Source organism: Scatophagus argus, chromosome 6 (genome assembly GCF_020382885.2).
Source record: "Scatophagus argus isolate fScaArg1 chromosome 6, fScaArg1.pri, whole genome shotgun sequence".
Taxonomy (NCBI): Eukaryota; Metazoa; Chordata; class Actinopteri; family Scatophagidae; genus Scatophagus; species Scatophagus argus.
Window position 1 is genome coordinate 3106804 of NC_058498.1, and position 23941 is coordinate 3130744.

A 23941-nucleotide genomic window follows, 5' to 3' on the forward strand; every position below is an offset into this window, starting at 1 on the left:
TTTCTGAATGTCACAGTTTAAGAGTTTCAGAATCTGAGACATTTTAGTTCACTGAGATAAAAAAAAAACAAAACAGAAAAACTCTCTTATTTGTTTGATGCAGAAATAAATTAATCACATAGTTTTAAATGATCCATTATTCTATCTCTGTTTCTTTCTGGTCAACATAATGTTACATTCATGGCAGCCAGCACTGACACCCTCTCAGCACAGCCAGTATGAGAAGACTGATAGCAGAAAGTAACTCATTTCATCTTTTTGGTTTTGATCCGAGGCACTAATGACTGTAAAGCTCTATGGAAGCCCCTAAGAGTGTGAAGTCAATCACCAATGGAGCGAAAGCAGAGATAAAATTAAATCAGAAAGTTAGAAGCTGAGCTGTGAGCTCTGATATAAAAGTGACGATACTTTTCATTGGTAATTGCACAAAAGACTGAGTCTACAGCTCTGTTAGGCTGTCACTGTAGCATAGACCATCCTCACATTGACAATGCTAACATGTGTTTGTGTTTGTTTATTTAAATATTTTAGATTTTAGCAGATAGCCCCAGTCATGTGTACAGATACAAGCTCCTAAACACACACATAAAATGGCTATGGCCATGTTTGTGTGTGTGTGTGTGTGATATATGCAATATTTTTTCTACATAGTTTATGAAGTCTACAGGGTTTTGAGTATTTATAGAGGGAAAAGGTAATACGTTGACATTTCCTTTTTAGAGGCATAAAGGACATAAAAACCCACGGGATGTTTTGGTATAAAGGATTTTATTACATTTGGATCCCCAGAAGACATACTTTTCAATATGTCTAGAAAGTACTATGTTCTTCATTAAATCTTTTGTTAGCAAAGGAAGTTTTGCCTCGTATACTTCAAGAATCTAATGAGATGAGCAGCATGGCTCATCCACAGTTTCACCAAAAGTCCTAAAGTGAGAACAGCTCAAATAAAGAAAGATCAGTTGTCTGTGGATTGGAATTAAGGTAATCTAAAATCAAATTGGTTTGGAGTGAATATTAACTAAACAGATACACATAAGGAAAGCCACCTACAGAGAAATAACCTACTTTAGTGTCTGTAACTACGACTAATTAAATATGTACTTTCAAAAATTACTGTTTGAAGATGACAACTATCTTTGATGTTTAAAAAAAGTACAACTCAGTTATAAGGCCAGGGGCAATATTATTTTTGTTTTTGAAAACACTTTCTCTCCGTCACAAATCGGCATGGCAATGACTGTATAAAGTGACAGTTATGAATTCACAGACAGATATCACAGCTGTAATTATAACAGATCGGCTGTGATTACTTTGAAATTTCTCGGGGAGGCTACTGAAGTGCGGTGCCAATTTTTGCAGTCTGCCTGGCTCTGCCCCCAATTTACTCACATAATCATGTTCATATGAGAAGAAAGGCAAAAGGCTCTTTGAGGAAAAATGCTCCTCAAAGAGCCTTTTGCCTTTTTACAGAGCACATTGTTTAAAAGTTTTTTGACGGGCTACATCCTGATGCTTTATGGAAAACAGTCGAAACCCTTTGAAGGGATCATGTAGGAATGTACATGATCGATTGTCGTAACTGAGGGATTGTTTTTGTCAGTCTTCACCGTGTGGCAGGGAATAAACATTCAATGAATTTATGTGAACTGCACTGTCATATCACTCAAATCGTGCACTTTTCTGTCTCTAAAATAAAAGCTTGACTGCTGTAATCAGGACAAGTTGAACAACCTTGGCTGCTGATGATGGATGGAGGGAGTGTGGCCTTTTGAAAGGGTATATATCACATTAAACCAGGAGTAATGAGGAAAGCTCGAACACCCAGATGTTTGAATGATACAAAGCGTAAATCCCAGAGAATTCAAACTGCTGCACACAAACGTTAGAACAAGCTGGTGGCACACACTTGCAACACACATTGATTTCAGTTGGGTTATACAATCACAAAACAAGACACTGATTAACACAATATTAAGCAGAAACTGTAGGCAGAGCCTGTGAAGTAAACATAATGATGTTAAATGGATATGTAGTACCCACTGACCTTTTTGCTGACACTGTAGTATTCAGACAAAGCCTTTGACTAATCTCTAGCACAGATATATATCTAGTGTAGCTATTAATCTTCACCTCATTTCATGCCATACAAATAAATGACCTCTTCAAATGGGACATTGTGTCTCTTGAGTTCCACTTTGCAGCGAAAGAGCACTAGTTCAAAGCCATAGCACGTTCTCCGGAAAAAGAGGAATATACAGGGGGTGAGAGAGGGAGAAAGAGAGAGAAAAAGACAGAGAGGGGAGGAGGGCAGGGAACAGGTATAGAAAGAGTATTCGCAAATCCCCGCTGTCGTACGTTTCTTCAGTTATCGTTGACTGTGATAAGCTAGCCCTGTCTTATCTTAAACCCCCGATAGACCAAATGGTTCGTCCTGCAGGGAGGAGGAGGAAATGAAATGGGATTCACCACAGAAGCTGATTTTAGGGGCTGCAATCCTCCCCACAACCAGCTAAGTCATTATTATTATCAATTTCATTGCTCCTTTTCGTCAAGGTACATCAGTTTCATCAATTTAACTCTGTGGACGCTATCATAGCCCAGTTGTTTGAGTTGTTGATCTTCTCCAAATTTAAAGAGACCACTTTTTTATTGGCTGCTCCAACACATACACGAAGAATACATCAAGTACTGTACTTTTAGTCCTAGGGAACTATTTTACTTTTTACTTCACAGTAATAAACATGAGCTTAAAAAAATACAGTGTTTGGGATAAGTTCTTTTTTGTCAGATGTCTTTAATTTGTTAACCCTTGCAAAGAATGATTTCCCTTCTCAAAAATTTACATTTAAATAACTGTAAATAAGGCCCAAATAGGTAAAGCTACTTAATATTTCACAAAAAGAAAGAAAGATAATAGGAAAATCCAAAATATAAATACAAATTTGTGAAGCAGAACTTCTTCTTTCCTCCCCAATTCATCATCTCACAAGCTCTCAGACTTATCTTTGGAAGGAGTCCAACCCCAACTGAAATATACCTACAGTAACTATATAAAATACTTAATATGAGCTACACCTTAAACAGTGACAAACGTAAACCGCTACCTGTGAATTGATGAATTAGTAGCAGTCTTATAGGGTCATATAATGTGCCCATTTACAAGATCCATTTGTGGAAGAAAAGAAATGCTTTTAATGTAGGTGCATAAAATTCCCCTCCACACGTGTATATATAAAAATTCTCAGGTGTGTGTGTGTGTGTCTCATGTGGTTTTAGATGGAAAGTATGATTACCACATTAAAATCCTTAAAGTGGCATCGATTCTCTCTCAGTAAAAATTGCAGAATATATGAATATGCAAAAATGTTTCTCATTTCACAAGTTTAACTGGTGGACACAAGATGTCTTCTGCCTCACTGTAAAGTCCATTCTCAGTGTCTGCGTTTTCACTCCATGCTTTTGTATGTTGAATATGGGGCCAGGATTAGCCTCTGAACTGTTTGCAAAGTCACAAATTATGGTCCTAGGCTCCAACTGTTAAAGGCAGATTTTCACTGAGCACAGAGAAAGAAATTTACGCGAATGGATGTGAAAACATCCATAAAGTGTCAGCCACTTCGCATGCATCACTGTACACAGAGAAGCTCAAATACTCAACTGTAGGAACAAGAAGAAAAACACCTTTTTGACTGGAGGGGGACTTCAAGGTGTATTTAGCTGATAACACTTAAAAGGACTAGAATGCAGTCCTTTTAATTATTTAGATTGGAGTATTTTTTAGATTGGTGTGTTGGTTCTTAAGTATAATTTATAAATACTTCTTCAACCACTGTGCTTCTAATATTTTTGGTTTCCACATTTATTTTTGGGCATGTGGCCTAATGCTTAAGCAGTTTAATAATATTTAACAAGCATAGTGAATTTGCCTTAGTCAAATGATATTTGTAATGAAATCTTACCCCTAAAAAAAATAATCAGATGCATTATCCAAATGCAGTATGTTTAGAAGGCGGCCAAATACATGTCAACAGTCCTGCCTTCACCCTGGTGAATATGGAAGCCTTCCCTTGGCAATGTTTCCTGAGGACAGGTGGCTAAGGCGGAAGGCCCACATTGTGTTTGCACTGGAAGCAATGGGCATGCTGTCCAGTGAACTGCCAAAACACACACGCGCACATTCACAAAAACACAAACCCTGTTTCATTTCCTTCAGATGACTTGTTAAATTCTTTCAAATTCTATCAGTAAGAGGCGGGAAATTGAGTAGAGGGATAAATTGGTTTGAATCCATTAATCCATCATAGCTGAGGTGGCTCAAGCATTGTAACTCAGAGTCCTGCGTCTGGTAATCTATCTTCTCCTCCATTTATTAGGATTTAACAGAGATCTGGACTACACACAAGGAAGACCAGACCAGAAAAACAATATTGTAGTCTTTAATCCCCTTCGCTCTCTTTTCTCTTTCCAACAATGTGCCCCTCAACCCAACATGGACTGCCAAAAACGATTGTTTGTCAAAGCTAAACATTTATCTGTCTAAGTATATTGTTGAATCGCAGCAACAGCCACCGATACTTACTGATGTAAAAAACACAGTGTGTAGTATTCAGCACAGAATCTCCAGAGACAATAATTTTTTTGGCCTTTGTACCTTTTTGGCTGCATGTAGTTTGTAACATAATGTGGTTCTTTTAGGACCAGCAAAACTGTTTAAATTTTCATCCTCTTCGTGAAATGGTTTCTTAGAAATCTGTATAATAAACTACAAACAATAATGTGAAACAGTCTGTGTCAGATTTGTTTGCTAAAGAATCTCAGCAAAAGTACAAATCAGGGAAGGTTACTTTTTTAATATTTTATTGTGGCATGGCATTAAGTCAGCAGGATTAGCTATGTTACTACATATCTGTACTTTGAGCTACACAAATACTATCATTAGCCTGCTAGTATGATCACAATGACATTGCTAACACTGTGATGTTTAGCAGGTATAATGTTTAGCATGTGCAATATCTTTGTGTATTAGCATGTCAGTGTAGGTTCTCAGTAGTCTGGGTCATAGAAGTCAAAGTGCTAGAAGCAAAGGCGACCTGATATCTTTTAGATTGTTGAAGACATTTCACCTCTCATTTTAAGAAGGATGGGGATGGGTCTGCCTAAAGGAGTGAGGTGGACCGTCTGATGTCCTGGTGCGGCAACAACAACCTGGAGCTGAGGACCCAGAAGACAGTGGAGATGATCGTAGACTTTTGGGAAATGCCAGCTCCATCGCTCCCCCTCACCCTGACAGACACCTCCATTTCCATGGTGGACTCCCTCCGCTTCCTGGGTACCACCATCACCCGGAACCTCAAGTGGGAGCTGACCATCAGTTCCCTCATCAAAAGGGCCCAGCAGAGGATGTTCTTCCTGTGGCAGCTGAGGAAACTCAAGGTGCCAGTCAAGATGATGGTTCAGTTCTACACGGCCATCATTGAGTCCGTCCTCACCTCCTCCATCACCATGTGGTATGCTGGGGCCACTCCCAGGGACAAGCACAGACTGCAGCATGCTGTGCGCTCTGCTGAGAAGGTGATCGGCTACAGCCCTCCACCTCTCAGAGACCTGTACACCTCCAGGACTCTGAGACGTTCAGGTCGGATCACAGCTGACCCTTCTCACCCTGGACATGGACTCTTTGAGAAATTCCCTTCAGGCAGGAGGTTACGGTCCATTCGGACCAAAACCTCACGCCACATGAACAGCTTCTTCACCTCTGCTGTTGGACTGTTGACCACCAGCTGATTAACATACTGCTCTGCACTTTGGTTACTTCAGTACAGTCACTGTCTTATGCTCATGTCACGATCTACCTGCTGACCATTTGCACTGTTTACCTCACTTACTTGCACTACCTCACTCTTGTACTACCTCCAGAACCATATTTATTTTCCTTTATCTTACTTTATTTTGTTTTTCTTTATTCTATTTTATGTTATTTCATCTTATTCTTAGTGTATGTTACTCATTGTTACATTTTATGTATGCACCAATCACTAAGACAAATTCCTAGTAATGTGACACCTCTTCACTTACATGGCAATAAAGACAATTCTGATTCTGAAGACACCAACTTTCAGCCACCTATAGTGCAGCCTTGAGATTCCTCCCCAAACAGTTTAGCCCCCATTCGCACCATCCTTCATGTGACCCTAACGACTCACATGATGGAGTGAAACAACGACTCACTAATGAGTCACAACTTGCCTCATGTGACCATAACAACTCACACGATGGTACGAAGTTTCAACAACCATCAAGGTGAAAGGTGAAATGTCTTCAACAACTTAAAAGACATCTGGTGACTTTCGCTTCTAGCACTTTGACAGTGTGTTAGCATGCTAACATTTAATACTAACCACAAAGTAAATCAGAGGCTGATGGGAATGTTATGAGTTATGTAGTCATCAACCAAAGTTACATTGATTTAGACAGTTTGATTCAGGCATTGATTACTGTATCAAGTTTCAAAGTCAAATGTTTATCCTGCCTTTGAATGCCTGTTTAAAATTTGAAGGCAATCCATCCAATATTTGTTGAGATACCTTGAGCAGAACATTTTTGCCACTAGTGTGGCTAAAAATCTGAAATAAGCATAGAGTTAACCATAATGATGCTTCCCTCCATTTACACTGGAATCATCACCTCTTTTTACCCTTTTATGATCTTTATTGAATAAAATTTTAGCAAGATAACTCAACTAGACTGATATTGCAGAAAGCCTGCAGTGTTAACAAATTGAATAAAAGTGAGAACTGAGTTAAAACTGGCCAATTAATGTGGCTGATTTAGGGTAGACTGTCTAATCTTGTGTCTCTTATGACTTCAAAAATAAGAATGTGTAAAGACCAATACTTTTTCTATTATTTTAAGCAGGAGTTGAGGAGAAATGTCTAAAGGAGGATAAACCATTATTTACTACTGTTCTTTCTCCAGTCTATTTACCACAAGAAGAAAGTCGGGGTTGCAAAAACCCTCTGAGGGAATTTCAGGTGAGGAGATGAGACAAAGAACATCAGTAAGAATGTAGCAGTGGGATGTTGAGAAGCAGCGCTGAGGGAGTCTGCTCTAAAACACTCACCTCAACCTTCTTCAGAGCACCTGCAGACTCCCCTGTGGTTTGGGAAGTCTGCAGTCGTTCATTGTGCTTGAAGTGGCTCTTCTATCAAACAGTAAGCAGCTTTCTTTTGATCAAGTTAAGTTACTCAAAGGGTGAGCGAGTCCTACGTGCTTTGGTTTTCAGAATAAACTAATCGCAGATAATCATTAGTGCCCCATTGTTTAAATTCATTATGAGTTGGCACTCAGTGATGCTTACTGACACACCATCTACAGTAATTTACTCCTTTGTAAACCAACAGGGTGTCCTTGATTTTAAATATAAAGCAATTACTTACTGTCAATGATTTTAACATCTGTGTTGACAGCAGCTACAGCACAATTGCTGTGGAGCTTTTAACAGGAATGATTGCCTTGATCTATTTGAATTATTCTATTCTTTCTTTTATAATATTCTGCCAAAATCGTTTTTAATATCTAATACAATATAGACTCAAAAATTTGCTTTTAAAAGTAAAGTGGTTTATCACAGAACAGCAGCACAGTTTCACTGGATTCCAATGGTGAACAGTTGTTTTATTGGAAAATAACATCCTTCTCAAACTACTTACACAGCACCTGTTTTATTGTCATACTCTATTTGTGTTAATGTGGAAACTTTTAATTGTATCCTGATATTGCACAGTTTTTAGACTTTTAATTCTCTTGTTCTCTCTCTTAATTGGTTCACTTTGCTTATTTTACCCCCTTTATGTTTCCACTTCCTGTACAGCATTTGGTAAACATGTATTTTTGAGAAAATTCATAATATCTTAACATCTCTGTCCTTCGGTAAAGTAATTAACTGAAGAAACAGTTGTTCTGTTCTGTCAATATTTTTCCGTCAGATTAGGAACATTTACCAGTAATTTTAATCTCTGGTAATCCTCGTTAAATACAAATTAGTTTCATGATCATCAAACAGCTATGAAATCCTTTGAATCCCTTCCAATGTAGAGATGCAACACAAATAACCATTCAAGTAGTTGGATGTTTTCCAGCAATGAAGCAGCGTGTTTTCTTGAAAAAGTCAGCTTTCAGTCTACATTGTCTCCTTCAAGGTGAGAGTTGAGAATAACCAAGATACTTGCATAAACTTAATTATGAAACTTTATTATGAAATGCACAGTAATTCACATTCCAGGCTGATATAATAAATAAAGAACTGATCTTAGAGTAATCAAAAATAATTAAAAGTTCTGCAGTGAAAAACATGTTTTCCAAGCCACAATATTTTTCAGTAAATACACCTTTTACTCAGTACACATCAATATTTGATGCGTATGCCTCATCAACTGTAGAAAACAAGCATTTACAGTGGCAATCAAATGTTTAATTCTCCATCTTGTTTACTTATTCTTTCATCAAAGGTTATCTTGGTTATCTAAGGTTCCTTATCTAAATCAGAAAAGTTTGCTAACTTTTTATTGCATGCAAGCAAAGTTTGTCTTGTGCGGCTGCACCGCTGCATTGAGCAGGTTGTCATATTTTGTTTAACTAAAAGCAAACAGTATTTTTTATATGATTAATGAAACCTCGTCGCTCCTATTTAAATGAAAAAGTCTGTAAAGAAAGCCTTAGCCTTTGGTTGGGCTGCTCACAGCTCCCAAACAGTTTCAAACGGTGGTGAGGGGGAGTAGCAAGGCTACAAGCCTGAAAGGATGGGAGTCACTGCCAGAGAGCATCAGGGTCTGAGCTTGATTTGGAAATTTTAGGGCTGATGCTGCACAGAAGGAGCATAGCGATGAATTTTTTTACCTCATGAGTAAATATGGCAACAGGCACACTTTTATTTAATAAAACAACCTTACTAAATTTTTTATGAGGCATCTCCAGGTGTGAGCTCCCCAAATCGCCACCACATTTCATCCCACCAACACAGGCAGTGAAACCGAGCTATTATTTGCAAAAACACAAAACCAGAGCCTTACACACAGCTGTATCCGTCTTGTCTTCGGATTCCTTTCTGAAATCAAATGGGACTGAATCCAAGTGAATTTCAATTTAGGAAGATTTACAGGATATTTACTTTTTAGGTTAGTTTTTCCTTTCAGTATCATCACTATTAATCAATGCCACATTGTGGTAATCTAGAGAGCCTCAAACACAACCTTGCAGCTGACAGAAGCCTCTCGGGGGATTCTGTGATAATGCAGAGTAATAAGTACTAAGAGCTCACTAATCACTTGGCCACATGATAAGACTATTAATCTTGCCGCCCATGCAGCTCGGCTCTGCCGGTTCACTGCCTTTTGCCAGAGAAGGAAATATTAAAAAGCTCTAATGCAGCAACTGTTCACCAAAGCCATAAAGTATCCACAGACCGATCCATAGATGTCAGGAACCTTGTCTATCTACTTCCAGGAGTCTGGACAACATCGCCCTAAATGACGAAGGATATGATTCACGACATAATCTCCACTAATTCGGTCGCATGCCGATACCTCAAACTGTGTTGCTGTCATGAAAAATCATCATTTTTTCTGGTGCTAATCAACATATTTCAGCTGCCCACCTGATCAGGTGTCTCCCTGAGCGGTTTGTAAGGCAGCAGAATGTGATATAGAGCCAGCTGATAGGAACATACCCGCTTGAAATACACCCTTATTCAGTGCCAGACATCTTGTGAACACTGGCTGTTGGTATGATCTTCTGAAACCTTTTCTGCATGACAACACGGGGGAAAATAATGCAGTCTACCCACGACATAACCATGAGCCTGCATATTGTCCACTCTGTGCACTCATATATGATATGCAGTGTTCTCCATTTCATCACTTTGATAGTACAATAAAAAAGATAGCAGGGAAAAGAAAAATCTAGTTTTCATGAAGACCTTCTGCAGGTACAGCTGTGAACACTACCATCACATTACAGTAGCCACACTTCAGATAACCTTAACACATATATGTCAAAATGCCTTTGGAAACCTTGTCCTCAACTGCTCCACAACCAGCACATTAAAAGCAGATGTACATTTGTGAGTTAATTCAACAAGGAAGATCAAAGTTCAGTTCCTTGCTTTCTCATCTCTGCCATTTAATTCGATGTCACCTGGTTTGACTGCAGTGCTTTTCATTGTGAGCGATTTAATTTTCACAAGCATGTTTTAATAAGGGTGAGGTAAGGACTTGCACAGTTTGAGATATGTCGTGAGAAAGCCCACCCTAAATCTGTTCAACAGCTGACTGTTAATAAGGTTCCAGTACCTACAGGAAAAATCCAGTATTAATGAAGGCGTTTTAACATCCAAGAATGATGCTGAATCATTTCATTTGTACTGCAAAGGCCCATATATAAAAGATTTTTGCTCCATACAGATATACCCATAATAAATATAATGATTGTGAAATTGTTTATTGCAGTGACGGTGTTGAGCAGCTGTAATGGAGGTCTTCAGCCTTTGTGCAGTTGTGGTTGGGAACATTTAACTGGGATATGGCTGTGCCAACACATAGTACTTATGGTAAACAATATATACTATATGGAAAATATTATGCTGTTCAAGTTGTGGTTTTACAGTTGGATGTGTGAAAACGTATCTTTATTATTGCCTGTTCTTACAATGAACAATGAACCGTTTGTTAAATTAGCTGAATCTCACAGCTTCAAAACAGGATAATGATAATAATAATAATAATAATAATAATAGCAATAATAATAATAATAATAATAATAATGGTACAGGGTGTGGCTCAGGATGAAATACTATGACTTTGTGAGTTACACTCATCTAAATATGTGAACACACTAACATAATCATGTCACATGTGGCCTTTATTTACATACTGCTGATCTCTCAGAGGAGAACCATGGAGACGGCTTGATGTGACTGTGGCCGTATTTGTTGTGCTTAGGGTGGGAGTGATGCAGTGCTGTTGGATGCAGTCTAAAGTGCCTCTTCATCCTGCACTCATGACTCACCTGTATATCTTGTATCTGGTGGAGAAACCTTGTCGGTTCTTCTCCACAAAGTCGATATACTCTGGGGAGTGGTGGAAAGGCCCTTTATCAGACAGGAGCCAGTCCAGGGGGCCCCCGGGCTTGTCATTGGGGAGGCTGGCTGTTGCTGCTGCTGTTATTACCACAGACCGCAAACACACCCAGCAGTGAAGGCTGAGGCTGACGACGCCCCATAGAGCCATCAGAGATGGAGGGAGCGAAGGAGGGATGAGGGTGGTGGTGGTGGGGGACGTTCAGCAGCCAAAGCCACTCTTCATTATCTGCTTCCTCCACTGGGATGACCAGGGGACCTGCATCACCTCAACGCCCCCGGAGCACCTACACAAGAACACAAACATACAGATAAGGATACATACGAAACACCCACATCCTGCATCAAAGATTGATATGCAATAGAGACAAAAAAGCCTTCAAACTTTAACAGCTCCATGTGAATTTTCATTTGGTTTCTTGGGAGTTCATTACACAGAAATCTTGTGACATGATCAGGGAGCTACACAATCCATTAATCAATTGTGTATTGACGGAGAATACATTTGAACAGTGGTGGAAGAAGTAAATCAGATCTATTTGTCACACTGTAGAAATACTGTAGTATTAGCATCAGAAAGTAATTGAAGTAAATGAAAACACTCATTGTGCTCAATGGCCAATTTCATAAAAAATGTATATTATATTACTAGATTATAATAATAAAGATGGGGTTAATTTCAATTCCTTTATATCCTGCTGGATTATTTATAGTTGTTATGTATAGTTATGACCATGTAAAACAGTATTTCACTGCAGTTGAAAAACAGAATTTTCAGATTACCAAACCATACGAGCACTAGTCTCCTCACTGAGAGCAAATTGGAGTTTATTGTGTAGATCTAAGAGACTTCATTATGTGGACAAGAAGAGCCAAGTCCCAAGCCACCAAGCTTCAGATTCATGGACAGCCTCACTCTTGTTTTTCATCCACACAAAATGGGGGAGAACATCACAGACTGGGCATAGAACATCACTCCCACTAGCAACAGGATATGTGGAACCAGAAATATTGTAGAATAGAATAATACCACAATAACACAAGACTTCATGAGTTGTATTTTCCAGTACATGCTGGGAGGCTCCTTGCCTCCTCCCTGCAGTATTAATCAGTACAAACTACTTGAATTTCCCTCGGGATCAATAAAGTATCTATCTATCTATCTAATATTAGGTTGACTCAAATAATACATTTTAATATTTGTACTCCATTGTCAACTTAATGTAAACCAAACAAGAATGAGACTTTACATAATAATCATCATCATCATAATAATCATAATCATAATATTATTCCACAAAAAAGAAATAAAACACAAAAAGAAAACAACTGTGAAACAAAAAATGGTAAACAAAAACAAAAAAGAATCTAAATCTCTCAGATGCCTTCAGTGATTCATATGATTATAATTATAATTAGTGTGTGTAGATTTTTATCTTTTTATCTCACTCTTCATTAGAGCAAATTGTTTCCCATTTCATATTGTGCTGTTGCTAACACACTGAAATTAAACATTTCACACTACAAGAGACAAAATAATAATAATTTTACATTGCTTGAATTACAAACTATAGATTTTATAGACTTTATAATTTCCTGACAATTTGTAAAACTGAATAAGAACTTAATAACAAAAGTAATCGTTAGCTGCTACCCTACTTTCCTTAAAACTAAAATTGGTTTTCTCAGGGACCAGAGGGGAAATAAGTAATAAAATAAAAAAAATAAATAAATAAATATCACAGCACTTTTAAACTAAATGCGTTGTGGTGTGCTATAAATCCTTCAATCATCCATCTCTTTGGAGAGACAGAGCGAGAGAGAGAAAGAACAATTTAGCACTTTTTTTTTTTTCTATTTCACATTCGTTATGAATCATCGCTTCCTGCAAGTTTGGACTTCCACAAACGAGACAGAAATTTCATTTGGGTGAAAATGAAGAAGTTTGGCAGACTTGTGAAACATATTCTGATTTTTGATTCTAGAAGTTAGAAGTTATGGTTCTAATTGTGAATTCATCCCTTTAACTCAGTGAATAATTGCGGTGCTGCTGTTTTCAAAATGATTCTCATCATACTTCATCAGTTTTGCTAAGTCTCAGTTGCTGTGTTTCATCTGACTGCATGCTGTTCAGCGTGTTGTCCAGGGCTTACTTTAGTCTCTATCACCATCCCGAGCCCCGTCAATCATCTCCCCCACGGTGACACACTCCTTCGCTCTGTGTGTGTGTGTGTGCGCGCACGTGTGTGTGCATGTGCATGTGTTGGGGTTGAGTCCTATTACAGTATTCTGATGACAATCTGTCAAGTTAACTCAGCCATATGACCATCTGTGTGGGTGTGCGCATATGTGTGTGGGTTTCAAAAATCATTACTCTCAGACAACACAGCAGACAGCACGGGAAGAGCACACGTCCACTGGAGGTGGACAGAAAGAGCAGGAACACATTTAAAATGTAATATTAAATACTATGAAAAAGACATAGAACAGCTGGTTGATGAAAATTAAACCCACAGAAGGAGCATAATACAGTAGTTATACAATCTCCATGCCATAAAAGTTGGGATTCAATTCTCAGTTGTTCATAAGCGAGGATGGGCCGAGGTTCACCACTCTGTGAGATACATGATTGAAAAAAGGATATTACTGCATGGGCTCGGGAACACTTTGTAAACCCGCTGTCAGTAAACACAGTTTGCAAATGAATGCATTCTGCCTTTATTTTGGTTTGACACAGCGATGTGGAAAATTGAAGCTTCTGGTGCACATACACTGAAAATGAACTTTACAGTGAAGTAGGAAACATCTTGTGAAATAAAAAAAATAATTCCACATTCATATATTCTGGAATTTATAATGAGGGAGAAGAAATGAGTGCCATTTTAAGGATTTTAATGTGGCAATTATACTTTTTTCTGCAAAACCCATGCAAGACACACTGTTTATCAAACTTTACACAGCTCCCTCCGGAGCCACTAAAGGCTTTTAACAACTTGTTTCACATATGCAGTAGTGCTGCCCAAGGCCTGCTAACAGACAGGTGGAGTTTCCAAGTCAAGTTTCACATCATTAACAAAAAGTAAGTCATGATCAAATGTTTTCAGGTGTTTACCATTTGAACAAGTCCTATTCCAAGCTCTTTAGTGTTTTTAGAGTCAACATTTTAGCTGTCTCAATGAGAAGTCCCAAGCCCAGGTCAAGTTTCAATTTAATATCACCAAGTAAACAGTCATAAGAGTTAGAGGCCCCCCTGAAAGGCCTTGTTACGGTACCAAAAGAAAACTGAGCGGACATCAAAAACTGTCTTTTCCCCCTGTATATTGACACTTTATTGGGCTGTGGCTCTGCACCAAAACCTGATGAGCCGTAAATATCACACGCTTGTAATAATCTTAAAGGGGAAAACAGACCAAGAACACGATCAGAGGGCCTATGAATATAATATAAATTTTAAAAAAATTGTACAGTATATTCTTTCACAGACCAACTGTGATGAATGAAGTTCAGCTTGGTCTGGACATTCATGATACCAGATCACAATCACCACAATAAACACAATATGTGCACCTGCTGTTGGACTCAGGTTAAAGCCTCCAGCTTTAAGTCTGCAGTTTTGATATGCACATGTCACATCTTCTGCATAGCACTGTTAGGTTTCTTTATTCTGCCCCTGTTTTACTGTTCCTAACACTGAAATGGAGCAAATTCTCCCCAATTCTGTTTTAACTTCTGTGTTGTTGATGCTGTTAAACTGCAAACGAGTCCTTGAACAATATCTGCTCTCATTCCAGCAGTGTTGAATAGTTTATTCGCACTGAGACAGAGGTCCTCTGCCTTCCCTGCTTCACTATTGTCTTCTGCCATTCTCTCTGTTCTTTCGGCTGCAAAGAGCCACAAAGTGAGAGAGTCGCACTTTGACAAAATCTAAATCTAAAGTTGCAGCTTGCCAAATAGTATTGTGGATTGTGATAAAGCATTGATGACATGTCAACGCTCCAATAAAACTGGCCTCAAACAGCTAAAAGTGCATCCAAAACAACCTTCAGCTTCCACTTGGGCAAAATGTTCCAGGTGAAACGCTGCCTTGCTTTATATGTGTTTAGGGTGACCTATCGTAGAGGGGAGTGTATGGCATGTTAATATCAAAACAGAGCATAGAGGTCATATTAAAAGACTCTTTAATCCTATCATCCAACAGGCAGCTGTCCAAAAAGCTGATGCAGTAAAAACACTGGGCTCTCTCTGTTCCCCGCTGCCCACTTGCTCTGTTTTCCTTCCTCTCACGCTCCATTGTCTTTTTCTTTTTGTCTCCTGTTCCTCAAATAGCCCACTCACTTCTCCCTCTGCATTCTCAAATGGCTGTAAAACCCACTTTTGACTCAAATCTCCATGTTTTTTTTTTTTTTTTTTTTTTTTTTTTTTTACACACTTGCTGTGACAGTCCTGTCAGTAAACATTCATTGTTTTCAGACAGGTCTGCGGCAGCCTTATAATCACATTATCAGCCAAACAAAGCCATCCACTAAGCCTTTGTTATCAGCTGCCTATGTGATAACAGATACATGCCATTTCACTTTACAAGGGCAATAAGTCACATTTCCAACCTTATGCAAACGCTACTTTTCATCAAACAACGTTAAAAAAATGCTCTTCCTCAGGACAGGAACCCCTGGCATAATCTAGTGACAACAAATCAAATGTTGGGTGAAACAACAATTTTCAATTCAAGCAGAAGACAAGCACCAGGGCTTCGGCAGATCTACTCAAGTATGATTTCACACAACGTGGGCCAGCAATAACCTGCGGCTGTTTGGAACCACTGTGTAAAATGAAAGCTCTGTTTGTTCCTGTGAGGTCCTCTCAGTGGAATTATGAGGAGAGTGCAAGTGATGGGGGAATAGATTTTTCCCACATGAATGTAATGAGGACTCCCTGAATCTGCAAATGCCAGGAATAATATCTGTGTGTGACAAGACGTGGCATCAAACACAGCTTCTCACTAATCATTTGTGTAGACTTTAGCTATTAAGTGACTCATCAGTGTTTTTCATTTTTTAATATTCTCCTTCTAGATTATGAAAACATCTGCAGACATATTCTCAGAGAATCAGGGTAATCATGATGTCAAGTTAGATTAAAAATGGTCAGAGTTTGTGTGGCCCTTAAGGTTTACAAGATGATATTGACAGTCAGCTTGTGCACAATTGCTTCATGTCATGTCATGGTGCACAATTTTTTCCATTTTATGTTTAAAAAAATGTTTATCCCTTAAATGACGTATATGCCAAGGTCCTGTTTATTTCTGCAGTGAAGAAATATCCATTTGGAAAGTTTTTCTTCTTTTACTTTTCTTTTCTTTTTGTTCTGCCAGTTCGATAGCAAAATGAGAGTGTTAAACAAATGGCCATTTGAGTGAAGTGCAGCCAACAGTGGATCAAACTCTACAACATTTTAACGCCCACTGACTGTCGTAATGGCAGGCTATATTCAGTAAGCACCACTGAATATCAAATACTTCAGCTGCAGAATCGAGTTCACTGTGATGGCTGTCGTCATATGCAAGGTTCAACATCCTGCCATTTCTTGACCAAAGGACCCCGTGGATCAATGACAGAGCAGAGTGCTCTGAGAGTGCTGCGAATACTCGGCCACACTTTTGAATTAAAACATATACAGTATGCACTTGTCGAACAATTTTAAAAAGTTCTCAAAGGGTGATTTAAAACAATCTGACAAACTCTTTGCATGTTGGACCAGTGTGACTCAATAATGTCGACAAGAGATTTAATAAGTTCATTCAGGCAAATGCAACAGTTCTCAAAACATAATTTCTAAATTGAAAAACGGGAGTCAGGCAAAAAGGAAAACATGCTCATAACTTATCTCAAAATGTACTTCCCTGAGGCGGGATGTGAAAAACCTTATTGAAATGAATGAAAGAGTGAGTCAAAGATGTTTTTCATTACAAGGAGCTACTGGTGGTTATATTAAGGTATGACACATGCACAATGTGGGAATGGTATGTCCTCCAGCTATTTGGAAACTGTGTGAAGTGACAACTCTCTTTGTTTTACCACTTTTCATCTGAATGAAAAAAAAAAGCTATAATGTTGGTTTCTTAACTCACTAAGATTGAAATTTTGTAAATTAGCAGCCTTTCAACAAGAATAAAATGTAATTTCAGTTTGTCATTCAGTAAAAGATAATTTTATAGATGCCATGATTGCTGATATTCTTGTCAGCACTTTGTCTTGAATTTATGTGACTAATTCACAGAATTCTTGAGTCAAATTAACTAAATTGACAGTGTTGAGTTAATATCTCAATTGTTTTGCTAAAGAAAACAATTCAGGCTTAATTATTTGTTTCTCCTACCAGTCTGCTATTTGTGATGAACACATTTCTCTGTCTGAAATGTTTCAGCACATGTCTGTGCTGCAGCACCTTTGTGCCAAAATGACATGTTTCCTCCAGAGATATGAGCCAGACTACTGACTGCAGGGTTGGATCTTGACTCTAACCCTGTTTTTTGGTGGATATTGCAAGCTTGATGAGATATTGGAACTCCCAAACCTAATCTTTCCTGAGAATTTCAACAGCCGTTTTCATTGGAGACTGGGACAAAGCAGAGAATTCAGCCCCCTAAACATCTGCTCGCTTATTGTAGGATGCCAGAGCTGTAACGGTCACCTACCTGAGCTTTCTGTGTGTGTGTGTGTGTGTGTGTGTGTGTGGTTTCTCGCAGTCTGTGTCTACATCCATGATTGGAACGCTCACCACAGCAGATCCTCTTTGTTGGCATTGTAGGTATGCAAATTGAAATGACTCTTTTTTTTGTGATGTCTCACACCTTGAACACGTTTGAGGAAAACAACAGTGGAAAAAGAGATGGAGGGGAGGCGCTCTTTGCAGGGGACGTTTGATTAAAACATTTCATTAGAATTTCTTGAACAGGATCCACTTTGTAAGCTGTCTGCGAGCCAACCCCAAAACCATCCTCAAAGTAGGGAAACAGGAACCGATAAACTTTACATATTCCCCTCTGTGCTGACTAATGAGGTTTTTGGCCCTAATTAACCCAGTTATCTCCCTCCTACAACTGTCAACAATACCTCTCGCACCAACGCCAGCGGTAAAACACAGCCTTTGTGAAATTATAATATATGACTGCCAGTTGCACTCATCCGGCTGTCTTACAAACAAATACAAAGGATGAGCCCCCCTGGTGTCCTGGGAAGAAGACATCAAAGACAACGAGTGTCTCGATGTATGCATTCAAGCACGAACACACATGTACAGATCCACAAACATGCATACATTACCATCCCACATGAAAAATTCAAAGCAACAACACATGAACAGCAGTGCTAAGGCTGCTGTGGGGAAGGTCAAACCAAAGTGTTTTTACAGTGTTGTCAGTTTTCCTGTTGTGTAGGTGTTGTTTTGCAGGTTGCCAAATTTACCTTTGAGCCTCCTGGAGATGTTGTGGATCTCATTTATTGATGGATGGCTCTTAAAAACTCTTCCTCAACCACCCAGGACATCTTTCTTAAATATGCAGCACTGCGGTCTACAAGCTCAATTTCAGATTTAGTACGTGCGCACTAAGAAGCACGATTTTAATGTATATTAACTCGATTTTTTACATTTTTAATCTTTATCTTTAATGATATGGCCTACTGTATATGGAGATACTGTATATTTAGACCTGTTATTAAAAGCTGCAGCTTTCCTAAACCCTGCGTCCTTTTGAATCTGGAATCTGTTCAACTTTTACTTTCTTTTCTTTTCTTCTGGCCATGACTAGACCTTTTCTTATTTTTCTTTTCTTTCTGCTGCCTACATTTTATGAGTTTCATACATGCATTAAGGATGAAGTCACGTGGCTTTAGTCATGTGACCTTCGCTGTCGCAGTTTGGTTAGGTTTAGGCAAACCTTCAGATGAAAACCATTGTGTGTGTTTTAGAGGACCATGATGGTAGGAAGGCCTGGACTGAGTTGTGTTGTCCCTTAAGATTGTCTTTACATTTGTAGTTCATTGTATTTCTGTTTTGTTATATAAACAAAACAAAACAAAATGTTTCTGTTTCCTGTGTTACATGGTCTGTTAATAAACGGCAATATATTTCCTTAGTTTGCTGAATGTCTTTGTCTTTCACAGACAAATGATGTACTGCATGTTATCCTCCATAGAGACACTTAAAAAATATTGTCGACATAAATCAAAAACGTAGAGCGTATGAAAATCCATTGTTTTCCTGCAGCCTTGTTCTGCAGCTGGGGCCTCTGGAAGCCCAAACAGAAGTAATTTACTGTATCCGGCTTCTGAAACATGCCATCAGTCATCCAGATCATATTAATAAGCAATAATTCTCATAAAAGTCATTAGGTATCAAGGTTATAAAACAGTGTTAAGTATGTTTTTCCCACTGTCAAAGCAGATCGTTACAGCTAAGTACTGTATAAGGAACACTTCCATGCACTAATTTTTTTTTTTGTTGCTCTTTGTTACGAACCAAGATTTTGGTTTGTTTTGGATTCGGTTTTCTCCGCATGAGATGAAAGCTGATGATCAAATGGGGTAGGGGGTGGTGGGGGGTGGCTGTTACTGTTGGTCCATCAACATAGTAACTTATTAAGACAGAAGAACTCAGAAAGAGAGAAAAACAAATCCTCTCTCTCGCAAAAACAAGATGGAAATTTAGCTGTAGGAAACTATAAATTGATGAACAGCCAAGCCAATTCTAAATGAACCTTTATTTTGGAGCGTTGAGGATCAATATAAACATGTTAGTACAGGCAGGAATGTGTGTGGTTGTCGGACTGTGAACAGTATGCGTGTTTTTGTTCTCCCTGATGGTTGTGGCAGCACACTTGAAGATTAATTATTTACACAGACTCAATCAGTTACTCAGCTCGCGGTCTTTAACAGTGTCTATGTATGTACATGTGCAGGTTTGAACAAGTCAGTACTAAGTGTGCAATTTTTAATCCACAAGGCTTTTGCAGTAAATCATTATAACTCTATAGTACATAAAGAAGCAAAGCTGAAAGCAAACAGGGGAAAAGTCACCTTAATGATTGCTACCCAGACTGTAAACTCCTCCATTGCACGTTTTTATATGGCTGCATATCACAGAGTGGCCGAGAACATACAGAGAGCGAAGCTTCTATAAATCACAGTAAAACACAAATAGAGCTCCTCTGCTGGTGGCCTTGTGCAAACAGGGACAAAGGTGGCTCTTAAATTAAACGGGCCGTTTCCTTTCTCATGCTTCTCTCTGGCTTTTTCTTCATTTTGTTTGTCTTCTCCTGCTACACTGGCTTCTTGCATAGCCACAAATTGAACAAATTAGACCTTCTTTTCTGCTGTTCTCTGTTCAGTTGAAGAGGCAGGCTGGGAGATGTAGAAAGCATTCTCTCACTCTGTGCTTCTACTTAACCAGCTGACTGTGGATGCTTACTCTTTAGATTCAGCCAACCAGATTTCTGACCTGTCAGTCACATCGTTGCTGTCAAACTTTAAATCTGCTCCTGTCAGCTGTCTTTTCAGTGCGAAGTCATTGTGACCTTTCTCCACCACACTGACCTCCACTCCATCATATCCAGTGTTCAGGTTGAGCTCGTCAGAGGCCACCGCTCATCACATCCATGGTAATAAAAATGTTACTCGTTCACCCAGATCTCTCCTGCCTGACTGCAGTAGCAGTGCACAGCTTTTACCATCTCAGCCTACTTCACATGATGACCTGCATACATCGTTGTAAGAACGCAGAACAAAAAAAAAAAAACAAAAAAAACAAAACATTAATTGTCTTTTATTATTATTTGATTAAAATAAGTAGTTGGACTGAGTGACAAAGCAAGGGTTAATTTTATATGTAAATCTTTTGACCAACTAGACTGAATAATACATGCACACCATTAGAGATCAGTTTATTTGATGCATGCAAGTATGAAGGCATATACTATTCATGTTTTCTTGTACTTTGTGCTTTGGGCTCACAGTTATGTACATGGAAATTGATAGTCTGCCTTGAAGCCGGTGTGGGCAGGTCCTCCATTGATCCCAGATAATCGATTCATATCAGAAAACAGGCCCCCTTCTGAGTAGATTTCTGTTGTTGGTCCATGAATACGCAGTATGCTAAGCAGTGTTTAGTTGTACATATCTTCCAGAATGATGTTGTGATGATCAATTTGAGAATTTGTCAGCAGTCAGGTACATTGAGATTTTAAGTGGAGCTCTCTGCATTTTGTTCATGAGACCATTTGAACCTGATATACCGATCTGGCATCCACGAGTTCATGAGTGGACATTTTCTGAGAGATCAGAGCTCTGGAGCTGTGACTGGAAGTCCTCTTTAATTTCAAAGCCAATTTTGTGAAAAAAAAAAATATATATTTTCCAAACATTTCTTCTTGTTGTATCCCTTAACTGTAGAAAACAAAATTGTCAAGCATTTTTTGACAGGAACCAGGAGTCATCAGTCACGTAGCCAGAGCGTCTGGTGACTTTAACCATTTCATCCCAGTCTTCCCATGCTGAAAAACAACATCACAATTTTCTTCTGAAGGCAGCTTTAACTATGACTTGTTGTAAGAACGATGTGATTAATATTAGGGATGAGTTATTACATGTACATTTATGTGAATAACCAGTTTTGTCATACTCAGTGGATCATCTAATGTCTGCCTGGTTTAGTGAGGAGTCTGCATTTGATTTGTGAAACGAAATACGAAAATTACTTTTGGAGACAGATTAAATGGAAGAGTCTCATGTCTGTCCGTTAGTGTGTGCTTTTACAGAATGTGTTCAGACTCAACATTCAATTACCGGTTGCTTCATAGGCAGATTTTAGTTTAATGCCCCAGTCGAGATTCTGTTTTAACACTCTAGTCAGTCTCAATTCCCTAAAAGAGACATTTTTCTGCCTTATGATTCTCTGCTATTTTGCTTTATTCTCATTTTCCTGTCATTTCCTCTTCTCCCTTCTCTCCTCCAGCCACTCGTCTCCTTTTTCGTCATTTTAGATTGAAGTCAAACTCGACAGTTTGCTTATTATCATAAAATAATGGGCTGGGGATACTGAGCAGATACTAGCAAAACTTGACCCCGAAATATCAAAACCTGCAGAGTCAAGCTTTGCTTTCCGTTCTTTTCATCCTTATTTCTTTTTCTTTCCTTATATTCATTTTTCAGATTGCTTTTACCTTCTTCTTCCAACTCCCACTTCCCAGCAATAAATAGGTGTTATGATCAAATACACTGCAGTAGAGTTTCACACAGCAGGGTTCTCATTCATTAAATGGAACGCTTGTTAGCATTTTACCCCCCACTCACACACACACAGACACACACCCCTCATCCCACACACCCCCTTAACCCAAAGCTAAGTGATGGAGAACAATTTAGCTGCATTTACTCCAGAGCTTTTTCTTTGCCTTGTGGTGTGTTTACAGTGGCTGTGGGAGGGGGATGGAATAGTTCCTCCCTCCTCTCCCGTTCTGTGTCCAGCCATCACACCTACGAACAATGCTTTGCCCAGTCCTGTCAGGCAGCCAGTACTAACCTGTAACAACAAGGCGCCCTCTCAGGCATGTAATTCTGCTGTTGGCATTAGTCTGGAAGCCTATAGATGGCTCCCCGCTCAGCCATAGTTGCCATGTAAAAGTGCTTTTCAAGCCCAATTTGACTGCTCTCAGGTACGTGTCCATCACATCAGCTGGATTAATCATCAGCACCATGACAAACAAGCAGGCTCACACTCTCACAGGCATACAAATAGTAAAGCAAAGCCTGGCTGGACACTGTAACAGTGAGAGAAAGCAGAAATGTGTTGAGCTGTTAACTTCTTTAATTTGTGGGGCAGGAGAGTGATACAAGGAGAGAAATCTCTCTGTTCATAGGAGGAGACAGTGTGTCTTTCAGGCCAAGACACGGTCGGGTTCACCAGTCTCCTAGGATAGATGAGGACGCCGCTGAACAGTGGCCCTGTTGTGGCCCTAAACTGGCAAGTGGCAATGAGAATACAGCAGAGTTTTTTCCCCTCACCATAAAGCTCAGCTTCAAGACTACCTGGAGTGGGTTATTCACTCTGGTTTAATATAAAGTTAAATTTAATACAAATAGAATCTACGCCAGCCTGCCCTTGGGCCAGTGTGATTGCATTTAAAATGTTATTTGTTTTCTTCGAGGGCATGTGGCTCATTATCAGAGCCTCCACTGACGATCTCATACTGCTGCCCTGACTCATGTGCCTTGTTGCAGGGTGATGCTTGAGGGTGAAATGTATAATTATGAAATCAGTGGGACCTTTTATTTTTTCTATTTTTTTCCTCAGACTGAGAGCGAGCTGGCATTTCTGCCTCGCTGGTGCTTGGCAAACCGTGCTCTGTAGACACACACACACTGTTAGAGATCTGATCCTCTACAGGCAAGAATGCCAATAAACCCTGTGGAATATAGATTAGAGATGTTTGTTGGAAAGGCAGAGAAAGGGTGGCAGTTGTGTGTGAGGGGAAGGTTGTAAAGGAGGCAGATCAGTGAGAGGTAGGAGATGAGCCTGCTTGTGAGAAACAATATTGTGCATCTTTTCCTGGAACTGGCAGCCCGTAGCCATGTTTTTGCAAATGTGTGTGCATTTGTGTTTCTGTGGGACTTTCTGTTTGCATTGTGGTCGAGCCCCAGATAGCATTTCATACATGTCACAGCACAGCAGATTTTACAGTGCTATCCAGGTCAGGCACACTGCTGGAATGTAGTTATTTTCCAGCAAAAATATAAGCAGAAAATATCCACAGGT

At 39.2% G+C, this 23941-nt stretch overlaps 1 protein-coding gene across 2 annotated transcripts in view; it reads right to left on the reverse strand.

The window, feature by feature from the left end:
• brinp3a.2 (bone morphogenetic protein/retinoic acid inducible neural-specific 3a, tandem duplicate 2) overlaps positions 1-23941 on the reverse strand; it is a 42807-nt gene that overhangs the window by 18216 nt on the left and 650 nt on the right. For both annotated transcript variants that reach the window (XR_006843641.1, XM_046392228.1), the window contains exon 2: positions 11065-11421. Coding sequence is in view for 1 of the 2 variants with exons in the window: in XM_046392228.1 (XP_046248184.1) it covers positions 11065-11285 (221 nt within the window). In the remaining variant the exon portion in view is untranslated. The remainder of the gene's footprint in view (positions 1-11064; positions 11422-23941) is intronic.